Source organism: Falco naumanni, chromosome 2 (assembly GCF_017639655.2).
Source record: "Falco naumanni isolate bFalNau1 chromosome 2, bFalNau1.pat, whole genome shotgun sequence".
Taxonomy (NCBI): Eukaryota; Metazoa; Chordata; class Aves; order Falconiformes; family Falconidae; genus Falco; species Falco naumanni.
In genome coordinates, this window is record NC_054055.1 from 85,333,800 (window position 1) to 85,355,367 (window position 21,568).

Genomic DNA, 21,568 nt, shown 5'->3' on the forward strand with positions numbered 1-21,568 from the left:
TTCTGTGTTATTCCAGTACCTTATATGGAAAAGGATATAAAAAATATCTTTTTAAATCAGTGCAACATAGTAAATCACTGTCAAATTTTCAAGGTGTTTGATCACTGACGTCTTTTTCTATGTCTCTGTTCATTATTTTCAGACACAATCAATGCAGTGGACATATGAAATCAATGGACTGCCTCCACAGACCATACCACCTACAAGCCCAGCAAAAGTTGTTTCTACTAGCAGTTACATAAGGTCAGCCACAGTTCGACAACGTAATTTTATACGTGAAAATCTGAAACTTATCACCACTGGAGTATCCTCACCAATCAAGGGGGCACCTTTGGTCCTGAAGACAAAAAAGATAAATTTATGATCAGTTATTTCTTTGCTGAGGGAAGACATATCTGTCAAATAAATTCTGCAGATAAAAAGAGGATATGGTTGTTGTTGTTTTTAAGCAAATACAATATGCATTGATTATATGTTTTATATGGAAGATTCAGAGTGCCTCAGCTCTAGTCATATTCTTATTTTTCTATGAGGGATTTGGGATGCTTACCTAACAGTTTATGTATATCATACAGATGACAGCAAGTTCTAATGAGAACAAAACTTTGAGTGGAAAAATATGTCTTGAAAACTGGGGTATTCAGACTAATGCTTCGCTTTCTAATGGATATTAGTTTAGTAAGATTTTAATAGGAAAATTTAATAAACATTCTGTGTGATGTTCAACATATTGCACCCATGCAAATCAATCAAGCAAAACCAATCCTCACCTCTTCCACAATAAACTGCTTACACAAATTCTGCAGTATCTTGCTAAGGTAAAACATGCTTACCTGTCATATGTCCAGAGCTTGAATGCCTTTCAGATTCTCTAGCTTCGGCAAATTTCATTATGACATCTCTGCTCTAAAATAAGGATTTATTCATCCTATAACACTTCAAAATCTTACATAATGATAGAATGAAAATATAATGTCCTTTCGCAGTACTTTTGTTTTGAGTAAGTTTCAGAGTCCTTCAGAGTATTGAAATACAGAAGGTTATGAAGAGACAGTGAGCAATGGAGCCAGAGTTTACTTTTTTCACCTAAAATAAACAAACCAGAGGTGTCATTCATACTGTGTTTTGATTTCCATTCTTCCCATCCATAGGTGACTTTAAATGGGCGCTGAGGAATCAAGATCATTCTTGATGTATTGTGGAAAATTAGATCTATGCAGACATGCTTTGTAAGATCACTGGATGGGTAACTCGTGCCTTCTTTCTTCATTGGGACTGTTTTTCCTGATCTTACTAGTAGAATATAAATTGTGTTTGTGCCTTTATTTTGATGGCAGAATGTACTTTAACAAAAAAATGGCTTGCCACAGATTAAGTGCTTTCTTGGCACAAATACAGAATGAGCATCATTGCTCAGGAATGGGGAGCCTGAGAACAACCTATGTAGGTCAGTGTAAATGAGCACCAATAAAACCATTTCACCGCAATGTGCTTGAGGATTTTGTTTATGCCACCCATTTTAGAGAAGCTATTACAGAAAATGTTGGGAACATGTAAAGCAGCAATGGCACTGTTTAATATCTCCTTCTAAATGTACTGTGCCCCATTTTGGTCAGAAACCAGGCAATCAGACGCAAGAATAAAATCTGCCGTACAAATTCAGGATGCAACACAGGAAAGATATTGTCAATAATGATATCTAGTATACATCTAAAAGACTTTAAGAAGCTTTTGCAACATTCACCTTAAATACTGCTGGGACCACAGATATAACTAGATTTTGTAGGAAGGCTCTATCTGCATATATAAATGAAGCAAATGTTTCTCTGTAAGAAATCAGAATTTATGGATCAGAAATATGCAATGCTTTCTCAACAGATTATTGATGTTTAGAAAACATTTCAAAGACAACTTTTCTTTGTAAAAGATTTGTTTTCCTTCTTTCACTTCTTTAAAGTTTTGTTTTCCTATTTGAAATTACACTTGTTTGCAAGATGCTTAAAGCTTTGTAATTCTACCAAAGATGGATTAGCAGGTGGCATATAGGTGAATCACTTAAAAATTAAATGATGGTCACCCCAGAAATATAATTTCACAATTTGCTTGCCTGCACTTTCTGCTATATGTAGCTTTTCAAATTCTGTCATACATTCCAACATTTAAAAAAATCCATATGCAAATACTATAAGATATCTGATGGGTGTTTTCAAAGATGTCATTTAATTATATTTTCTCTCTTAAGAAGGAAACAATCTATTCTTTCTACACCAGATTACAGGTTTTTTTTCCATTGTGTACAAAATCACTCATGAGTTATGCAAGATATGCCATCATCAGCTGAATTTGTACCTACTATTAAAAATATATTGCATTTTTTTATATTTCTTGTGGACTTTAAACAGAACTAAAAATGTTTCTCCTGGTATTAAGATTATACTTGCAAAGGTGATTTAAAGAAAGACCATTTTATTTGTGTGGTTGTAACATCCACAATGTTTTACATATTATCTGCATGCATTTATGGATTACACTATGTAAACCGTCTATTAAAAATAAATTCCTTTTTACTTCCTGGCTTGATGCTTTGCACTTCTGTCAGTGATGTGACTGTATTCTTTATAACACAAGTGCTAAATCTAAGTACATCTCTTAAAAACTAGTTTCTATGCAGCACCACTGGAAGATTTCCAGAATGATCAGTTTTATTCATTACTTGCTTCCTCCTTTTTACTAGAATTACTGAACCATATTGAAAATCTTGGAGTTTCAACTCATGGCAGGAAAGAACTGACATGACAAAAGATTATAAAATGCTGCTTTTATTATTTAAACTTGAAGAATTCACTTGCAAGCTTTCAAACCCACCATTAAGTCTGAGCTTCCGAACAGCTGGGCAAGCTGCTTGCCATTACCCCAAACCTTAAAAATGTAATTTGTAAAGGGGTTTAACTATTGGAGACAGGTCTAAAAACAATTGTTGCAGTTAGGCCTCAGGTCTAAAAAAAAGCAGTCTAAGTGGCTTAGTTTAGAAATCATTCAAAATTACTATTTAATACCGTCATCTTCTTACAAATAAATGGGAGAGAATGAACACAACCTCGAGGTTATGGCTTTTGAAGTAGCTTTCGCAATGCCTATGCCCTCATGCCACACCAGAGCAACTACTAGCAGAAACTGAAAGAGGGGGGAAAAAAAAAAAAGTTTGTTTCTCCACACTAGAACACCCTTCAGGGTCCTTTATTCTGGAAGGATGAAGAAAGGAGCATCTCCCTTCACATTAATCTGTGCTGGTACAGCAGAATCTCAGGGAAACAGGGGGTTATTGATTATAACTGTAAATACTAGCGCTTCTTTTCTAATTGCTGATTTTGATTAGACATCTGAAATTACTTGTACTGACCCCACTTATATATTTTGACATATAAAAATATCAAAATCACAAAATGAAAGTTTTTAAGACAAATGTCTTAATCATAGTCTTATATGACACTTATGAGTCAGCTGTGCATCTGCTTGTTACTGACTTACCACAAATACTAGTTAGCTAACTGGTCACCACCTACCTATTCATTTATATTGCTTTCTCCCTTGTCTCCTTATGTCTCTGTATAATGATTCACTTTCAGAGCAGTTAGAGAAAAGGATTAAAGCCTTATGAAGCGACATTATTGTGTAATGTAGAATTGGTTACTTTGAGAATGGGAACTACATTTAAATTTATTACTAAAATGCTGTGCAGCTTTTGCAATGGTTGAGCTCTTGCTTTTAAGTGGCATGTCCGGTAGTGGGGACAATCTGCCCAAGGGAACTGCAGGACCGTACAGTCAGAGCATTAACTTCAAAACAATGCAAAAGCAATCAAACTTCCAACTGTTTGATGTTTGGCTGACCTCTATTTGGCACAATACCACATAGAGAATGACAAGGATAACATGGAAATGTTTTTAGGATGCCTGCTGTTAGTACCTCAGCTTGGCATAGTTTTTGCTGCCACATAACTCAGAAGATTTCAAGATTGCTTGTTCTGCTCATGTCTGGCTAGCCATGGTATCAATGACACTTTAAGACTATTCTATACCTGATCTCACTAGTTATAAAAAGGTTTTAGAGTATCAAACACCCTTCCAGAATAATAAGAGCCTTACATTAACTCCTGTGTATCATGGTTTAACCTCACACTGCAGCTCGGCCCCAGGCAGCCACTTGCCCCCTCTTCCTGGTGGAAACAGGGAGAGAACTGGAAAGACAAAAGTACAAAAACTCGTGGTTTAACATGAAGACAGTCTAATGGTAAAGCAAAAGCTGCTTGCACAAGCAAAACAAAACAAGGAATTCATTCACCACTGCCCATGGGCAGGCAGGTGTTCAGCCATCCCCAGGACAGCCAGGCTCCATCACACGTAACGGTTACTTGGGAAGACAAACGCCACAATGCCAAATGTCCCCTCCTTCCTTCTTGCTCCAGTTTTACATGCAGAGCATGACGCCACGTGGTGTGGGATATGGCGCTGGTCATTTGGGGCCAGCTGTCCTGGCTGTGTCCCCTCCCAGCTCCTTGTGCCCCTCCAGCCTGCTCCTGGTGAGGTGGGGTGAGGAGCAGGAAAGGCCCTGACCCTGTGCGAGCACTGCTCAGCAATAATGAAAACATCCTTGAATTATTAACGCTATTTCCAGCACAAATCCAAAACATAGCCCTGTACTAAGTACTACGAAGAAAATAACTACCCAAGTAAAACCAGCACACTGTGTCAGTGCAGATTTTGTGTGAGTCTGGAGAACTGAGAGATGAAGACTGCTTTAAGGGCTGAAAATAATCATGATCAGGTGAAAAGCTCATTGGGGTGTGGGGCCATATACATTTTTACTGCTAGCTGCAAGGAAAGGTATTATTCTAAGACAGCTCTTTGGGACTGAAGCCAGGTTAGCAGAGGACATAATGCTGAACCAACAATGTTTCTGCTTGAATAAAATAACACGGCAGCAGCCAAATCTGAGCATGCACTTTTTTCATCTTTGATCACAAACCCAAACTATCAGAAGAAATGGAAGCTTCTGACTCATTCTGCATATAGCAAACACAAGGAAAGAAAAATCACTCTATATTAATAAATATTCCTAGGAGGAATAAGACAGAAAATCCCTGGCTTTGCCTTACTATTTATTTTCTTGTAAGACATTTAATAATTTTATTTCTCCCTGCAGTGACTGCTCATTCTAAAATAAATGACTGAACAGTGCTTTACTGCTGACACAGATCACAGTTTGTTGCTAATGGAATGTTAACTGCTTTTTAAGTAACTCTGAATAAACCTGCTGATCCATAGAAGATTCATCTAAAAAGGAATCCAATTCATCTACTAGCTTTTCTGCTTCCACTGACATGAAACATATTCTTCTGCAATTTACATTACTGCAGTTATTGTAATACTGATAGTGTCAAATTTCCTATAGTAGGGTATTTTACGTTTTGAGACCATGGCATGATGACAGTGTGGTGAGGTCACGGCAGGCCATGGACACCAAGGGCATTGCACAGAAATCTGTCCAAAGCATTGGGTGCTATATTACAGAGTTAACATATGTACATCTTATGTAAGAATAAAATAGTGATTATTTTTATTCCTTGAAATGTAAAATAAATACATATGTGAAAAACTATGCACTTGGAATATCAAGCTGAATGTGCAGGCAGTCAGGCGTGTGCTTCATAATTCAGAGCATATATGTGGGTAGTGGCTTGAATACCCGGTAAATATGTGGACAGCACTGACTCAGCAGTCTGACATTGCTCCTGGCACAAACTGTTGGATTCAAATGTAAACCCTTTGATTTTAAAATTCCTTTCTGATCCATGCAGCTACCTGGCTAGCATTAATTGGTATTTGCATTCCATTTATCATTGTCTTATTTCTGCCCTAATGTTTTCTATCTTAAAAAAACCAACACATCAAACCCAAAGAAAAGGCTACCTTGCCCATGTCTGAGTCTTATTGTGCTAAGCTACCAGTTATTCATAATTATGAAACAATCCTTAGTGAAACTGAATCTGAATTACATAGAAGGGATATTGCGAGGGGGAAACAAAGACAATCAAGGTCAGAGCTACAAAATTAGATCTTCGTTGTAAAGAATATTAGATAGAAATTGTTTCTAAAGCAACCTCTTCTCCCATAGAAAACACTATCTAAACACAGTGGCTATGATCATTGCCCTATCAGAGATTAATTGCTAGGTGACATGGTGTCACTGTACTGAGACAAAAATAGGCTGCAGAAACATTAGATTAGCTTGTTAAAAGTATTATTAATTTGGGGTGCAACATCTGCAAGAGCTGTTTCGTCATTTGCAGGTCACAGAAGTCAAACTCCTCAAGTTAGTGGCAGGAGGTGCCTGGAATTACAAAGCCCATCTATGCTCCTCCCTCGGACTGTAGAGGACAAAAGGCTGCAATTAAATTGCCTACCGTTCCCTCCCCCCTTGTGCTGTGGTGCTACGGCTGCGAAGATCAGTAGCAGCATTTAAGCCAGAGCTATGCTGCTGTAAATAAGAGGGAACAGCTGAGTGTTATTGCTGCTGGGGGTCCCATGGCTTTAAATATAATTAATTTCTGGTCCCATATAATCCCTATCTTAACTTTCAGAGCATGCTGCAAAATATCTTTGCACCCCTTCCCCAGGTTTGTATTAACAAGAATAAATTACAAAGAGGAAATCTGCATTTAGTTTACTGATGATAGTGAATTTCAATGTTGCTCTTGGGTGGAGATTTTACCTATAATCTCATGCATCTAGAATGATGGTTGGCTGCAGTTCCCATCTTCCCAAAATGTAAAAAAAAAAAAAAATCAAACCAACTTGATTCTTAACAGAGAGGATTAATGATAGAATCAAGTAGGTAGATTATCACTGTTTGAATTAATGAATTAAAAGCAGCACGAAGAGGGAAAATATGAATGCGGAGGGCTTGCTGGAATTATTTGGGAAGAGAAAGCTTGTGAATGAGGAATAGCTCCACCTTAAAGAAAGTAGGACAAGACAGCTGGCATAGAAAACTGACAGGGTTATGGAGGATTATTTAAACGAGAAACAGGAGGAAAAAAAATCAGCAGGTGTTAAGGAACACTTGGGCCAGTCACAGGCATAAGCCAGGACTGTCAGCACTATGACAGTATCTCTGTCACAATGTAAAGAGTAAGAAAAATTATAGTAAAACTGGGGAAAGGAACAGTGCAGATCCCAGTGATGCATCAAAGAAAATCAGCCAAAGAAATTGTCCAACAATAGAAATAAACAAATACCAAACATAGCTCAAATCTCTTACAGAAAGAGCCAAAATAAAACCCATATTGTCAAGGAACAGTACCTTGAGAGAAGGACTATTGTAATTCTGGCTGTAAAGCAGAAAAGATAGAATAGCCCTTAACTTCACTGTAACACTGTGGAAGTGGCACAGTTCCATAAAAATATATTGAAAGTGCGTTTGGAGGGGAGGAGGCTAGTGAGGAGATTTGTAAGGATGTGGGTGCAAGAATGCATGGCTCCCAAAGCACTTTAGCAGCATAACTACCAGATACCAGCTCAAATACTGCATTTACAATGTTGAAGAGGAGCAATTAAAAAACCAAATACTCTGCTCCCTTAAATTAGACAGACTTGTATCTGATAGAATTATATTTAGTACTGTCACTTGGACAAAAGACAGTCAGGTGGTTAAAAAGAACTCAGTTCCCCAACAAAATTTCACTGCATTTGGTTAATTTCCAGGATGTATACAAGGAAATTAAAATCATTATCAGGATAAATTTAGCAAGGCTGTATCTTGCCACACTATAGAACTGTCTAGGAAAAGTAGTTTAAGAGCATTGAAGAGAGTGGTATTTTTAACGCAGTATGAAGGTAACATAAAGAAACAACTAGTGTTGACCTTGTGAGCAGGTAATAATCATCATTTAAATAAATTAAAAATGAGAAATCTCCACACTGCAATGTTCAATAAAACCTGAAGAAGCAGCAAAGCTTTCTCCCCAGATGCCAGTCACAGTTATTGACACAAATATCACCTTCCATCCCTCATGTTCTCCTTTAAATAAATATTACATGTATCTAAACATTAGCATGTAAATACACTAACTCTGAGATATCACTTTGCTTCTCCTTGAGAAGAATAATGTAGATGTACAGTAGGAAAGAAAAAGTTAACCAATAGCTTTCAATCCTTCCCAAAACTAATGCATACTCACCCAGAAGCGCCAGGGGCAGGGGCGGTGGTGTAGTCAGGTCATGCACCACAGCTTTGGGCTAGAAAAATGCAAGCAAGTGCTGATGAACTGGTGACTGGATAAAGAAGAGATTGTCCCTTCCCGGGCAAAATAACCAAGATTGTAAATTTGGGAGCCCAGCTGCAGTTGCAATCCAAAAAACAACCCCAAAACATCTGACACTGATTAGGTGCTCTTCCAGTTAATTACTCTAACAAGTAATTAACACGGTAAGTGTGGAGATGATCATCAGCTGTGGGTGCCAGAGAGGTCAGCATGCCTAGAGTGCAGATCACAGGTACAATTTAACACTAGAAGAAGGAAAGAAACAAACAAAAAACACCCTGGACTTTGCCAGAATTCAGTACCACAGATTCCTGTAGGATTTGGGGTGTGATTCATTTCTCAGTGTCACATAAGAATAAATACCACCATATCCTCATATAATCAATTTATGAAATAAAATGTCCTGAATATCAGGTAGAAAACTACAGACACTAAGACTGTGAAGGTACCCTTTATAACTGCCCTAATTTACCCTCAGTGACCAAAACATTCTTAATACTTTCACCTATTAACTCCAAAGTAATTGCCTAATCCAACATTTACTAACATATCTATTCTCATGAGAAATTTGAATAAGATGCCAAAGAACTGCCTCAACTTAATGGAAAAGTGATAATTACAATCTGTCTGATGGCAAAACACTTTTATTGATACATCTTATTCTGTTTTAGGAATGGTCTTGGACTACACCAGCAAGTGACTTTTGCTGGTGGGAACACCACTGGGTCACAGGTAGGGCCATGCTGTTCAACTCCGCTGGCAAACCTGACATGTTTTCAAGCATCTAAAATAAAATTACTCAGCTAGAAAACTAACCAGCAAACAGAAACAACAAAAAGAAATGAAGCCTGAGTAGGGAGACAAACAGGTCTCTGCTGACTTTCCCCCTCCCAGAGTCATGCTGTGGTGGCAATCCCTGAACCGTTCCATTTTGAAAGGAATGTTATTTTAAATGCAGAAAACAAAACCAAATTAGACTTCTAAAGAGGCTGAGGAAAATGTGTAAGAGTACTGAAAACAGGGAGGCAGAAGAGGATTGTGCATACATGGTTTCCAAGTACAAACCCACAACAAGGCAATGCAGGCTGTTATCAAGGGATTTGCTGTGCATGCCAGCTGTGCTACAGCTGCTGAGCTCAAATGACTGACCAGCACCTGACTGCAAATGGGAAAATGGGCTCCTTTAGGACCTGTTAAAACTGGAGGTCAAGGGAGGAGAGAAAGAACCATTATTCTTCATTTTATGAAGTAATCGTAAAAACCCTTTAACATGTTGCATGCAATGTCATCGTTACTCTGTGCAAAGTGTTGCTTATACTAAAGGCACACCTGGCTGAGAAGAGCCCATGTAAAGCATAAAGAATCACAAAATCATTTAGGTTGGAAAAGACCTTTAAGACCACCCAGTCCATCCATCCTAGCACTGCCAAATCCACCACTAAACCATGTCCCTAAGTATCACATCTATACATCTTTTAAATATATCCAGGGAAGGTGACTCAACCACTTCCTTGGGCAGCCTGTTCCAATGCTCAATAACCCTTTTAGTGAATAATTTTTTCCTAATGTCCAATCTAAACCTTCCCTGGTGCAACTTGAGGAGTGGAAAATAAGACATGGCAAAAACAGATATGAGAATTTCATTGGCAGGGCAATATGGAGTGAGTCCTTGGGGATGGAGGTCCTGGCTGAAACAGGGCATAAAAATCTGAGATCCTGTCTCCTGTTGTCTTTGCAGAATTTGGATTTCATGTCACAGATGCGCCTCTTCATCATCAATTTCTCCTCCTACCATAAAAAACTGCAAGTCCCTGTATTTCAGTTAACTGCCTGGGTGTGAAAGAGAGAAAAAAGGGTTTAAGCTGGAGGCTCTTCCACTTCAATCTCTGTTAGTGGCAGTACAACTGAAGCAGAGGAAGAACTGCTCTAAGGATCCCTTTGGGTGTCAAGGCAGACTTGTAGGAAGTTAGTAAAAATGGTATAGTTCCTATAATTTGACAGCATGTCTGACTTAAGGCCTTAGACTTGTTTACTGCCTGCAGATTTAGAGTCCTGGGGAGCCCGGGCTCATTCCTGTTCTTTTCTCCAAGCAGTGACTTGACAGCAACAGGATGCAATTAGGCTCTGGAGGATTCAACATGTAACACAGTCCAGAAAGAATAATAGCCAATGAATTACGGCCTTATGGACAAGAATAATATTTTTTGTGATTGAATTCCTGTGGACATTTGTGATAGGAAGCTGCCACCAAGTCATTGTCACTGCTTTGCACCATGCAGCTGTATCTCAGTGGCAGATGGGGCACTCTGCACTAGTAATTTCACACCAGGTAAGGCCCATGACTTTTTGGCATATCTTTGCAGGAGTCTTTATGCAGGATTGAAGAAGGATCGTGAAGGCTTTGGCTTTCAAAGCTGAGAAAGAAATCCAAATTTTGAGGACTGAAGCGCACCCAAAGCTCCTAGGCTACCGATTTAAGCCATGACAGCCACACAGATTTTAATAGTGGAGTAGCCACTTCATATGTACTATTGACACAACAGATCATACAGTTAAGAGTTCACTAGGGCCTCCAATCCTACTGCACTGGTGATGAGAGGTTTCACACAGGACATGTATCATCAACATAATTGGATGTCTGGGACCATCCGTTTCCCAGGGAGCCACTCTGAGCATGACATCTTATCTCTGCACTTGGTACTTCTCATAGTTAAAAAGGAACATAAATAGCTCAAATTTCACCTTATGCCTCCTCCATAAGGACAAGTATGAGACCTGAAGAACTCTCGTGAGATTATTGCAACAGCCTAGTGAATAAAATGGTGATTTATTTTAATCACTGAAATGCTTAGCACTTAAATCTGTCTAGTTTATGTACACATCCCATGAAACAGGCAGAGCACACAAATGTAGTGAGATCTCCACTCAGTGCTGCAAGGTTTTGGGGGTTTGGAGCTTGACATTTTAGGGTAGCTTGGCTACTGATTGCTGCTTGTTGCTGGATGTTGCTCTACCAAGTGTGGCCGTCCAGGAGGTGTGCCATCGGTAGGTCAGCTGTCTGCAAAGGCAGCCAGGCAGAGGCCAGGAGGGGAGACGGTTTGGTACTTCACTCTGACAGCCAGCCTAAGGCAAGTTTTCCCCACCTCCCTAAATAGCAAAGGCAGGCCAAATCAAACAGGTGGCACCTTGGCCCAGCTCTTAAATAGCCATGAGAAAAGTCACAAGGAGGAGTGAAAAATGCTTTAATCTCTGGACTAGAGAAATGTGCTCCCCTGCTCTGTGCTGCATGGTTTCTGAAGGAGGTGTAAAGACACCATGCTGCCACACTGGTGTCTCACTTGGCTACAGTCCCTCAGGCACTGGTTTGGGTGAGATGAATTTTGCTATTACAGACATGCTCTAAAAAGTTGTCTGTCTTCACAGGGCAGCAGTGTCTTATTGCCAGCTTTTGCTTCTGCCTTTTAAAAGAAAAGAAATTCAACTATTTCTCAAAAGAGTAATGGGTGGGTTTCCATGGAAGGAGCAGACTCTGCTAAGCTGGTGCCCACCTCCTGTCTGCCAGACATCATGGGCAGAGCAGAAGTGATGCCAGAGCTGGCGGTACCAAGATAGCTGTGACAAGCCGGGAGCAGAGCCACACGCATATGGCTGAGGTGTAATACTGGTGGGACACTACTGCTTTGCTTCCAAGCCTGATCCTCAGCACTCGTGCAGGACATACGGCACCACTGGGACAGCTTTATTTCCTGGTGCATACACAAGTACAAACTGTCAGAACCACTGCTGCCTATGGGGTTAGGGCCTCTTTTCTGAAAGGCATCTCTCCCTCCATGCAGTCTGTGGGAGATTTCAAAGCCCAGCTCCAGTTTCTGGGTGTTGTGGCGGGCGTGGGTACCCGCATTCCCTTACAAACCCAGCCCTTGTTGCCAGGGTAGGCTGCAGGAGTTATATGCAACTGTGCTGGTGCTGGGCTGGCACTGGTCCAGAGGTGTATGGAATCGGAGGGGGGCTTTGAGAAGCTGATTCAGAGCCAGCATGAGCCAATTTTGTAGCATAGTGAATTAGGGAGCAGAGACATTGCTGAGCCACAAAGCCTGTGGATGTGCAGGGTTGCAGGCTTAGGAAGTGACCTGCTCACTCCTGCCTTGCATCCTGCTCTTAAATTACAAACTTTAGCTCAACAACAACCGCAGTTATACTTTTTTTTCTCTGAAGAAGTGCAGGCTGACTTTTTCACCTCAGGCAGTTCAGGGACAGGAGGTGAAAGCAAAAAGATACAGACAAAACATTGTCAAAAATACAGAATATACTCCCGGCATTTTTATAATACTCTTTATCCAAGAACATGTACAGCACAATTAAGATCAGTGGTTCAAACATCCCAGTTCACAGCAGCTGCAACTGGAGTGAACAACAACAGATGACACCCTGGATGGTCATACCATGGTTTACCTGTTGAGCCTAACTACTTTCTCTGCTAAAGGCTGATTTGAGCCACACTTCAAAATATGTATGTTATTCTTACTGTGTAAATAAACAGTTTAAGACTCTCACTGCCATGCCCTTCAATAGCACTGGCGTTCATGAAAGGATAAACAAAAACCAGACAGACCTCCATCCTTGGCCCTTCAGCACACCGAGCCATTCAGAGACGCCTGTGTGCTGCAGTCATTACTGAATGAGCAAAAGGATTTACAGAAAAATCCGTGACACCCAACCCTGTGGCACAAACAGTACTGTAGTGGGTTTAGCACCTACTATGCTGCACCTCCCATTTAGAATGACCTGTTTCAATTGCTGTAGCAGAGAAGTGGTGGATGAACCCCTGCTCCTCAGAGCAGACATACTGTACTCCAGAGAGCACTTCAGAAAACCCCTGCAGGTATCCCTTTCAAGGAAGTGCATAAAATAGCTGCACGTACCTCAGTGACAAAAGGGCGTTATTCACACAAATATTCAATTTGAAGTTTATAAACCGAGACTTGAAGCTGTCTCTACAGAATTGTATCCGGTTGTTGAAAACCACCCCCGAGCCTTCTCCTCTGAAAGCCACATGGCTCCCAGTGAGACGGCTCTTTGGTAGCTGCTTCCCCTTCCCCACAGAGCATCCCTGGCTCAGCTGGCCCCAACTGCCTGATGATGTTTTCTCACTCATACCCAACACTAGGAGACTGACAGCATGCTGCTGTTTTTACCTTGTAGCTTCTTTACTCAGCTGTCTCAAGCAGCTGCTTCTTTGTTTTTCCTCTCCCTGCAAAGTAGCGGGCTGGAGGCTTGCAAGTCTTGCTCCTGTTCCCGCTCTTCTTCAAGGCTTTTTTGTAAGACTCCCATTAAAGTCAGCCTCTTCTTTCTCCATCCAAACCTTCAACAATCAAGGCATGACACAGCTGTCTTCTTCTATCTGTCTCTTCCAGCCTGACTGTGATAGAAAATGCCAGTTTCTAATGCTCGCTCACGCCCCAAGGAAAGACAGAGAGGCAAGCAAACCCTCATTTCTCAAAACACCAGCTAGGAACCTTAAATAAGTTGAGGGAAGAAAATGATTCAGCAGTAATAGGAGGTCTCAATAACAGATGGCAGAGTAGACAAGCTCGCTTGTATTTGCTTGCACAGCGAGGCCTTTTGTGACAGTCTGCTGGAGAGGCTGCTTCACGTGAGCAGTAATTTTACTGGCTGGCAGGACAGCGCTGCAACAAGAGCAGGTCCTTTGTGCACAGATATTTACAACACTCACAGCTGCTTGTGAGTGGTTTTTACACTTCTGGCTTATATATTTTGAGTAGATAAACATGTTTTTGCTGAAAATTTTCCATGTAATGAAAAATTGATTTAGTTGTTCCTGTAGTTGTGCTCTATGATATTTAATTGCTAGGTAAGGCTCTTTGCTCAAAGCACACTTAAAATTAAGCTGTTTCAAAACAGAATGCTTCTATGCAGCTATGTGGCTTAAAGAATGGCTTCATATCCTCCATCAGGCAAACCATTAATAGGACTTAGAAGTCAGTCACCTCTACCTCTTCTATGATATAATGAAACAAAAGAATACAGAACATGATTTTCCACATACTCTAGTCAACAACAAAAAGCTATTCAATGTTGAACAATAACACACAAGTTGTGTGACTAGGAGTGAGGTGTAGGGTTAGTGGTTTTCACGTAAGGCCACAAGACCGCCATATATCCTAATTATAAGATATCACCTAGGTTAGTAAGCAGGAATAGGAAGCTTCGGTGGCTCTTAAAATAGTGTGGGTTTTTTCAAGTGCATGATTGGTGCTATCTCTGACCTTTGCTTGACCCAAACACCCCCTCTCTGAGACAAACAAGGTACTGGCAGGTACCACTGTCAGACCCCTGCTGCCATTTCACTGTCTTTCAGCTCTGTGCAAACACAACTACCCTTATATCTCTCAGCACTACACAGCATACAAGGTGACCTTGAGTATGTAAAACTCATTGTAGACTCTCATTGGAAATCTCATCCTCCACCAGTTGTTAAAAATGAAAGATGCCTTAATAATTGATATGTCAGTCACAGCATAATGCTTTCCCTTCCACCAGCTGTTGCAGCCATGTTGTAGGCATACCCATAGGTATAACACTTCCAATCTAAAACCAGCCAGGTCTATTTCCTTCTAACCTGAGATGCTAAAGGTTGTTTTTATCTCATTGTGGGTTATCCACTGGTGTTACAGTATTGTGAAATGGCTTAGAAGCGACTTTCATGCCACACTGCTCTGCTAAGTGGGATTCCTCTTGGCTCATGTTACAAAAACGTGTTCAAATCAAATAAATACCTGGGGGCTTGAGTCTCTATAGCTCCATGTGGCAGACATCTAGTTTTGCTGCCTTGTTCTAATGATATTTTTTTCTCACAGGATCTATGCTAGCAGAATTTTTAAGAACAGGTATCAACAGGTGTATCTGTATTTATAGTTCCTATTTAAAATGTTACATGATTTTCTTCTATGCAAGTGAAATGGCATTTTTATAACTTTAACAGTTTTACTGCTTTACAAACAAGTATTCCTGAGATTGTTTGAAGGACTCACTGTTCAGTGAGCTGTGAATGTAAAAAATGTCAATTTGAAATGCTTGACCACTTTTAAAAATACCCTGTCCTTGGAAGCGAAGAAAAAGCAAAACCAAGTCAGATGATGCTAGGAAGACCATAAAGCTGTGTACATCAGCTGACTGATAACACGCTTTTAGGGAGAAGTGTTCATTGAAATACCTTGATTATAGAAATCTAACTTTGATGTCAAGTTGATCTAGTCAACAAAACTTAGGACACTCTTTATATCTGGGTAGGTAACAGAAGCAGAACAAATTCAATGTGCATTGAAAAGTGTCACATGCATCTTTTAGAGGACAGAGGGATTAGAGTGTGTATTAGGTTTAGGGTTAAGGGCTAAGATAAAAAGGATGTGACTTTTGCCACACTCTGTCTTGACCCAGCCCTACAAGTATCCCACACAAGGTGGGATATTGATGACATTTCAAGATACTAAAAGGCATAATTTTAGTGGTGAGCAGACTTCCAGGTTTCTAATTTTCCTTGAAATGAGCAGTGAAGTGGTATGGATGATTGGGGGAGTACATAGGACTCACAGCCAGAGTTTTGTGCAAGCAATAATATGTCTAAACACTTGGGTCAGTTTACATGCACAAAATAGCGTTACAACCTTCTCTCAGGCCTTTTCTGAGGAATAGAATAGCTTAATGGGGTTCTGTTCTGCTTCCAGACACTCTCTTCTGTGTGCATAGACCAAACATGGAACATTTGACTACCAAAAGGAGACTGTGCTGGAAAATTATGAGTCTGTGAAAAAAGGGAGCTGCAATGCAAAGTGATTTGCTGCCTTAGCTACAGCAGTTGCAATGGGTGACAGCTGTAATGATTAAAAAATACAGCCCAACAAAAATTACTGCATTTTCCAGGAGTGACACGACACATAAAGCTGATAAATAATCCTCTAGGAATCTACTGCCCACAGTGTTTTACTGTTATTATGAAACAGTATTACTCAATAAAATTAAAAGAAAAAGGCAGGGCTATTAATTTACAAGGCAGTGTATTGATATAGCTTACATTGCTAATACTAAACCCAAAAATATCCGTGTTCAAACCTATCTGAATTAGCCTTTGTAATGTCATTTACCATGACTATCTCTAACCTAGATGCTTCTAGCTTAAGCAATGTATTTTGGTGACCTTTTCTATTAAAAAGCTTCTAACAAAGCAACAAAGACTTCCAGAGATAACCAAAGACTTTACAACAAGCAGAGACATTTTCTTCACAACACATAAATTGTTCATATTAATGCATGAAATAAAAATTGCAAAACAAAATAAAAAATGTTTGCATAACCATAAACTTCAAAAAAAAAAAATCTATATTTGAACAGCCACCAGAGGCTGCTAGAGACTGAACTTTGCACCTATTGCCCTCCCCTTTATTACAAGTTTGTTGGTCTCCCTTGCAATGTTACTTGTCCTCATCAGCCAGAAGATCTGTAGTACGTGATTTTCCTACATGACAACTGGGATCATAGTTAAGTAGCCATACTTTTCTGCAATAACCCTTAAGCAGCCTTCCCCAGAACCAGAATTTGAAATGTGGATTAAATTAATTCTGCTTTGAACTATGCAAGTTAAAACTTAGCTGTTATAAATGTGCGCAACTCAGAAAGCACTGAATTCCTTTGGCCATGTTATTATTTTTTTAAATCATATGTAAATCATACAGGATATTTTACCAAGGAGATAAAATTTCTACCCCAAAGACCTTACAGTCTCCAAAGGTCTAAAACGACATGGGTACATCGGCTGCAGGCTAAAGGACTAATTTGTTGAAGGTGCATAGTAATGTTGGAAAATCAAATTTCACATATTATTAAACATGCTCTCCAGTCCTCTGCTGTAACTCTGAAACCCTCTGGCATTTGAGGCTGTGCAGCTGCTAATGATTTTGCTAACTGGAAAGGGGATTGTGGGTTGTGGCTATACCAGAGCGGACAATTTTTTCCTCCCTTTCTCTATACTCCTCCACGCTCCCTACATCCCATATTCAAATAGATGGTGCAGTCCTTTCCTTTCAGGTTAAAGTCAAGCCACCCACACATCAGATAAGCAGATCTGAGACCTTGGTCTGTCTAGACAGCAGAACAACCAAGGCTACCCCAGGCCACTAAAATTGTCTTGGTTGGGACAAAGTTTTGGTGTAGCATTAGGGCTACTAAGAAAATTAATTGGGGTAATGCATGCAAAGGGTAGATGGCCTCCAGGTGTTACAACGTTGGAAGGGCCATAAAGAGTCGGCTGAATGGGGGATTCTCACATTACTTCTGAGCTTAGATTTATATTCACGGTGTGGGGAGGTGCCAATTTCTGAGAATTATCACTCTAAGCCATGTGGTATCAACTTTTTCATATCTAAGAAGTTATATAACTTTTAGATTTTAAGCTTCTGGTAACCATCTACATTTTTTCTTTTTTTAGATACAAGTAGATATACACAATGATACTTCAGAGCTTTCTTTTTAATAATACTTTAGACCTTTCTTCTAAGCTCCCAAATAGTTTCTGCATGTGTATTACAATGAAAAAAAGTAACTAAGTAACAGCAGATTCACTGAAAATGGCATAATCTAGGCTAGGTTTACTATCATAGCTTTAAATCTCTTTACCATTGCTGCAAATGTCACTGTTTTCTTCTAAAAAGTTTTCTTCCAGATCAATGTAGAGTTACTTACCTTGATTTTAAACAAACAGCAGCAACATTTCCTGTTAGTCTAAGCAATAAAGGACAACAACAACAATAAAGCATCCTCTGGCAGGATGGGATACAGGTTATGTTCGTACACCACCAATGACTGTGCATCAGCATAAAACAGTCTGCTTTCCTGTTTCAGTTCATAAAAGCCTAAAAAAATTGGGTCTACCAACTGGCTTTTTATTAGCCTGGCTATTGAAGTCAGAAAGCAATAAGTGCTGTTTATCTTAAGAGCAGAAGAATGCTGAGAACTTGATTTAAGTAGTTAAATAAATATGAGTGAGGAAAAAAGGAGAAAACACATTAAGAGCATACAAAAAGCTTTACCAGCTAAGAGCTTGTTTGGAGTTAAACGTGCTGAATCAAAGCAATGTCCAATTTGCAATGTATTTATCCCCAGCTGGGTTGCCCTTCTGAGACCCATCATCAGCCAGCTGTCCATCCCAGAGCAGAGCACGGGCTTCAAGCAGGGAGTGCAGAGCTGGTCCCTCAGGACCAGCCAGGCAAGGATTGATGGTTGTTAACAGTCCCAATGGGCCTGCCTAAAGTGATGGGGCTTATAGCCCCTCCTCCTGCCCAAGGAGGATCAGCTGTGCACCCATGACTTCTGGTAGGGAGCTGTTCCATCAGTTCTTTGTACGGGATTTCCACACCTTTCTCAGACAACTGGTTTTGACTTTTACCCTTAGAAACCTTCCTTAATGCTGCTCGGGAATAGGTCCTCTTGCCATTTCAGCTTGTTACTTGTCTTCCCCCCTCTGAACATGGAGAACAGGTGATTCCTTGCTCCTCTGAAGCTGCTTTTTACATAATTAAAGATTTTTGTTCCTCATGTGCTGTTTTCTTCTTTAGGCTAAATAGCCATTCATTTTTCCTCAGAGTCAACCTTCCTCAAATCTCTGGTTATTTTCTCCTCTATCTTTTCACAACTGGTCATAAATGTGAAGCTGAAAGCCAGAAGTACCTGAGCTACGTCCAAATCAGTGCCATGTATAGCAGGAAACTAATTTCACATGATGTGCAGGCTCAACTTTCGTCTCCTCATTCCAGACAGCTATTACAGCATCCTGAGGCTGCAGATCAGACAGAATACAAGTCAAAAATAACCGAATGATGCCATTTTGCAATTATCTTATGTGCATTTCTATAGCATTTTTTCCTCTATAATATAACCCCTTGCATTTGTTCCTGAATCACACTTTTTCATATAGAAGTGTCAAGAACACTTTGAGCATTAAATTTTTCATTCAGCAGAGTGGCTGGTTCCCATTTAGTCCCATTAGTCCCTTTTGGTGTTGGCCGCAAACTGAATTTGAATACCCTGTCCAGTCACCTAGAACGGTAAAGAAAATACTAAATATTACCAGACTCCAGAAAGTCTGCTCAGGGTACCCTTTCATTTTGGCAGTGGTTCATGAATAAGTATAGTTTGATTACAGTTCTCCAGCTATCTTCGCTCTCACCCTCTTATGGTTCCCCTACTTTGATGATGAACATGTCATTCAAAATGCTACTAGAAGCCAAGATATAACATCTTTTGCTTCCTTTCTATCACAGTGTTTCTATGTCACATATGGCAATTAGATTTGGCAAAAGAAAGACTTGTCAGACTAATCTATGTTTTCTTTTGCATTCTTTTTTTTTTCTTTTTTTTTTTTTTTTTTTTTTTTTTTAATTCTGGGGGCATAAAAATAGTCATCTTGAGTCTTTCTTTCCCTACAATTTTTTCTGAAACTGAAACTAAGCTGACATGTTTGCAACTCTCCGGCTCCTTCTTTTCTCTCCTTTCTTCAGAAATGTGTGTACTGCATTTTCCTTCTTTAAATACCTGGCATTCACCCATCTTCTGCAAATTCAACACCATAATTACTGATGACTTGTGAGATTCCCACCAGCCAGCTTTGGAAGCAAACCAAGGGTGAAGTTCATCCTACTAAGCAGATATTAAATACCATATTTATCTAACCATTTTACCTGACTGAGGGCTGAAGTCTTGCCTCTTTTCCCAGCTGTATCTATTACTCATATTGGAGTCAGTTCAGGAATCAAATATTTTTTTTTTCCAATTCATCATATTAATGTAGAAAGTTAAAGAAAGAAAAAAAAAAATCACATCTACTGTTTTATAATGTTGAAGAAAAAGCAAACAAGACAGGAGATGGCTGCTGCATTGTTACCTTGAAACAGAAAAGATTGTCATGACAATCTTTTGTGTTTCATTGTGTTTCCTGTTCAATACACAGAGGTCAGACTCACTCCATTAAAAGAGAAAGAGGTGTTACTGAATGAGGCACGTCTCTCTGTTCTCACCGTGAGATGCATGCACTTTGTGCAGTTAAACTGTTTGGTTGTCAGCCTCAGCGATGTTGCCTTTTTTACGAATATTGTTAAAATATTGACTGGCCTTTTATATTGTTTATCTTTCAAAATCTGATTTTAAGCCTTCCCCCCATTCCAGCTGCAGCTGTTTTTCACTAGAAAGCTCAAATTCATATCTGCATAGGGTTTATTTGCCTGACAAATTTCTATTGCTAACTACAATTACTGGAGAACTGTTCAGAAAAATGGTTTAGAGCAGGCAAAGTGTATTAAAAAATGGGTTACCTTTGCACAAAAAGCATATATATTTAGGGAAAGGCTATACATGGAAGAAGGTCAGCCTGAAAGGCAGCTACAAGGAATGCAACACAGGCAGTTATAATGGGCAACTTTAGCTTTTGCAACAGCATTTATTTAACTACATCTTAACACTTTGAATTCCCTTTCAGCACTATGGCCCCAGAGATCTAAACAAATGCTCATTTAAACAGTCTCCTTGCTCCAAAAAGCTTTCCTTTTACTATTTAAAAACTACAGAGACTAACACTAGAGGAATGCAATCACACAGGAAAAGTGCCCCTGAGCTTGCTGGCTCTTACAAGTCCATCACTGTATTGTTTATTCCTCTTTCCATACACACCTTGGGGATAGGCTAAGTCCAGATCCACCAGAACTTTAAAAATTATCTGAAAACTCTTTCAGAAATTATTTTCATTCTGCACTGAGCATGGGTGGTCCACATGCTCACATCAAGCCCAGAAGCACAAATGGATGCAGAAATACATGCTGAAACAGGGTGTAAAATGCAGTGTCCATGCAATAGCCCTCACTATGTCTGGCACGGATTCCCATCAGCTAAAAAAGTATTATAGCTACCACTGTGTGCAGCTATAGGCTATCCTTGAAAGCTACCATTCTTTTCCTAAAAACAACATTTAAACTTTTTAAAAAAACCAATCCCCTCCACTCCCTTCAAAATCATTAGCTTTTGCACTGGAGTGGTAACCAGCATTCTCACCAAGTGTCTTGCCATTGTGTGAAGATCTACATGTATGCCCGTACATACAAACACATACTTGCATACATATTGTGTGTATATATATTTATATATATATATTTCAAAAGGCAAATTGCGGAAGAGGGCATCCAG

At 39.7% G+C, this 21,568-nt stretch overlaps 1 protein-coding gene across 1 annotated transcript in view; it reads left to right on the forward strand.

The window, feature by feature from the left end:
* The window catches only part of CFAP47 (cilia and flagella associated protein 47), a 343,220-nt gene extending 340,667 nt beyond the window's left edge, over nucleotides 1-2,553 (forward strand). The window contains exon 64 of the mRNA XM_040584179.1: nucleotides 143-2,553. Coding sequence (XP_040440113.1) covers nucleotides 143-364 — 222 coding nt within the window. The 3' untranslated portion in view covers nucleotides 365-2,553. The remainder of the gene's footprint in view (nucleotides 1-142) is intronic.
* The last annotated feature ends 19,015 nt before the right edge of the window (nucleotides 2,554-21,568 follow it).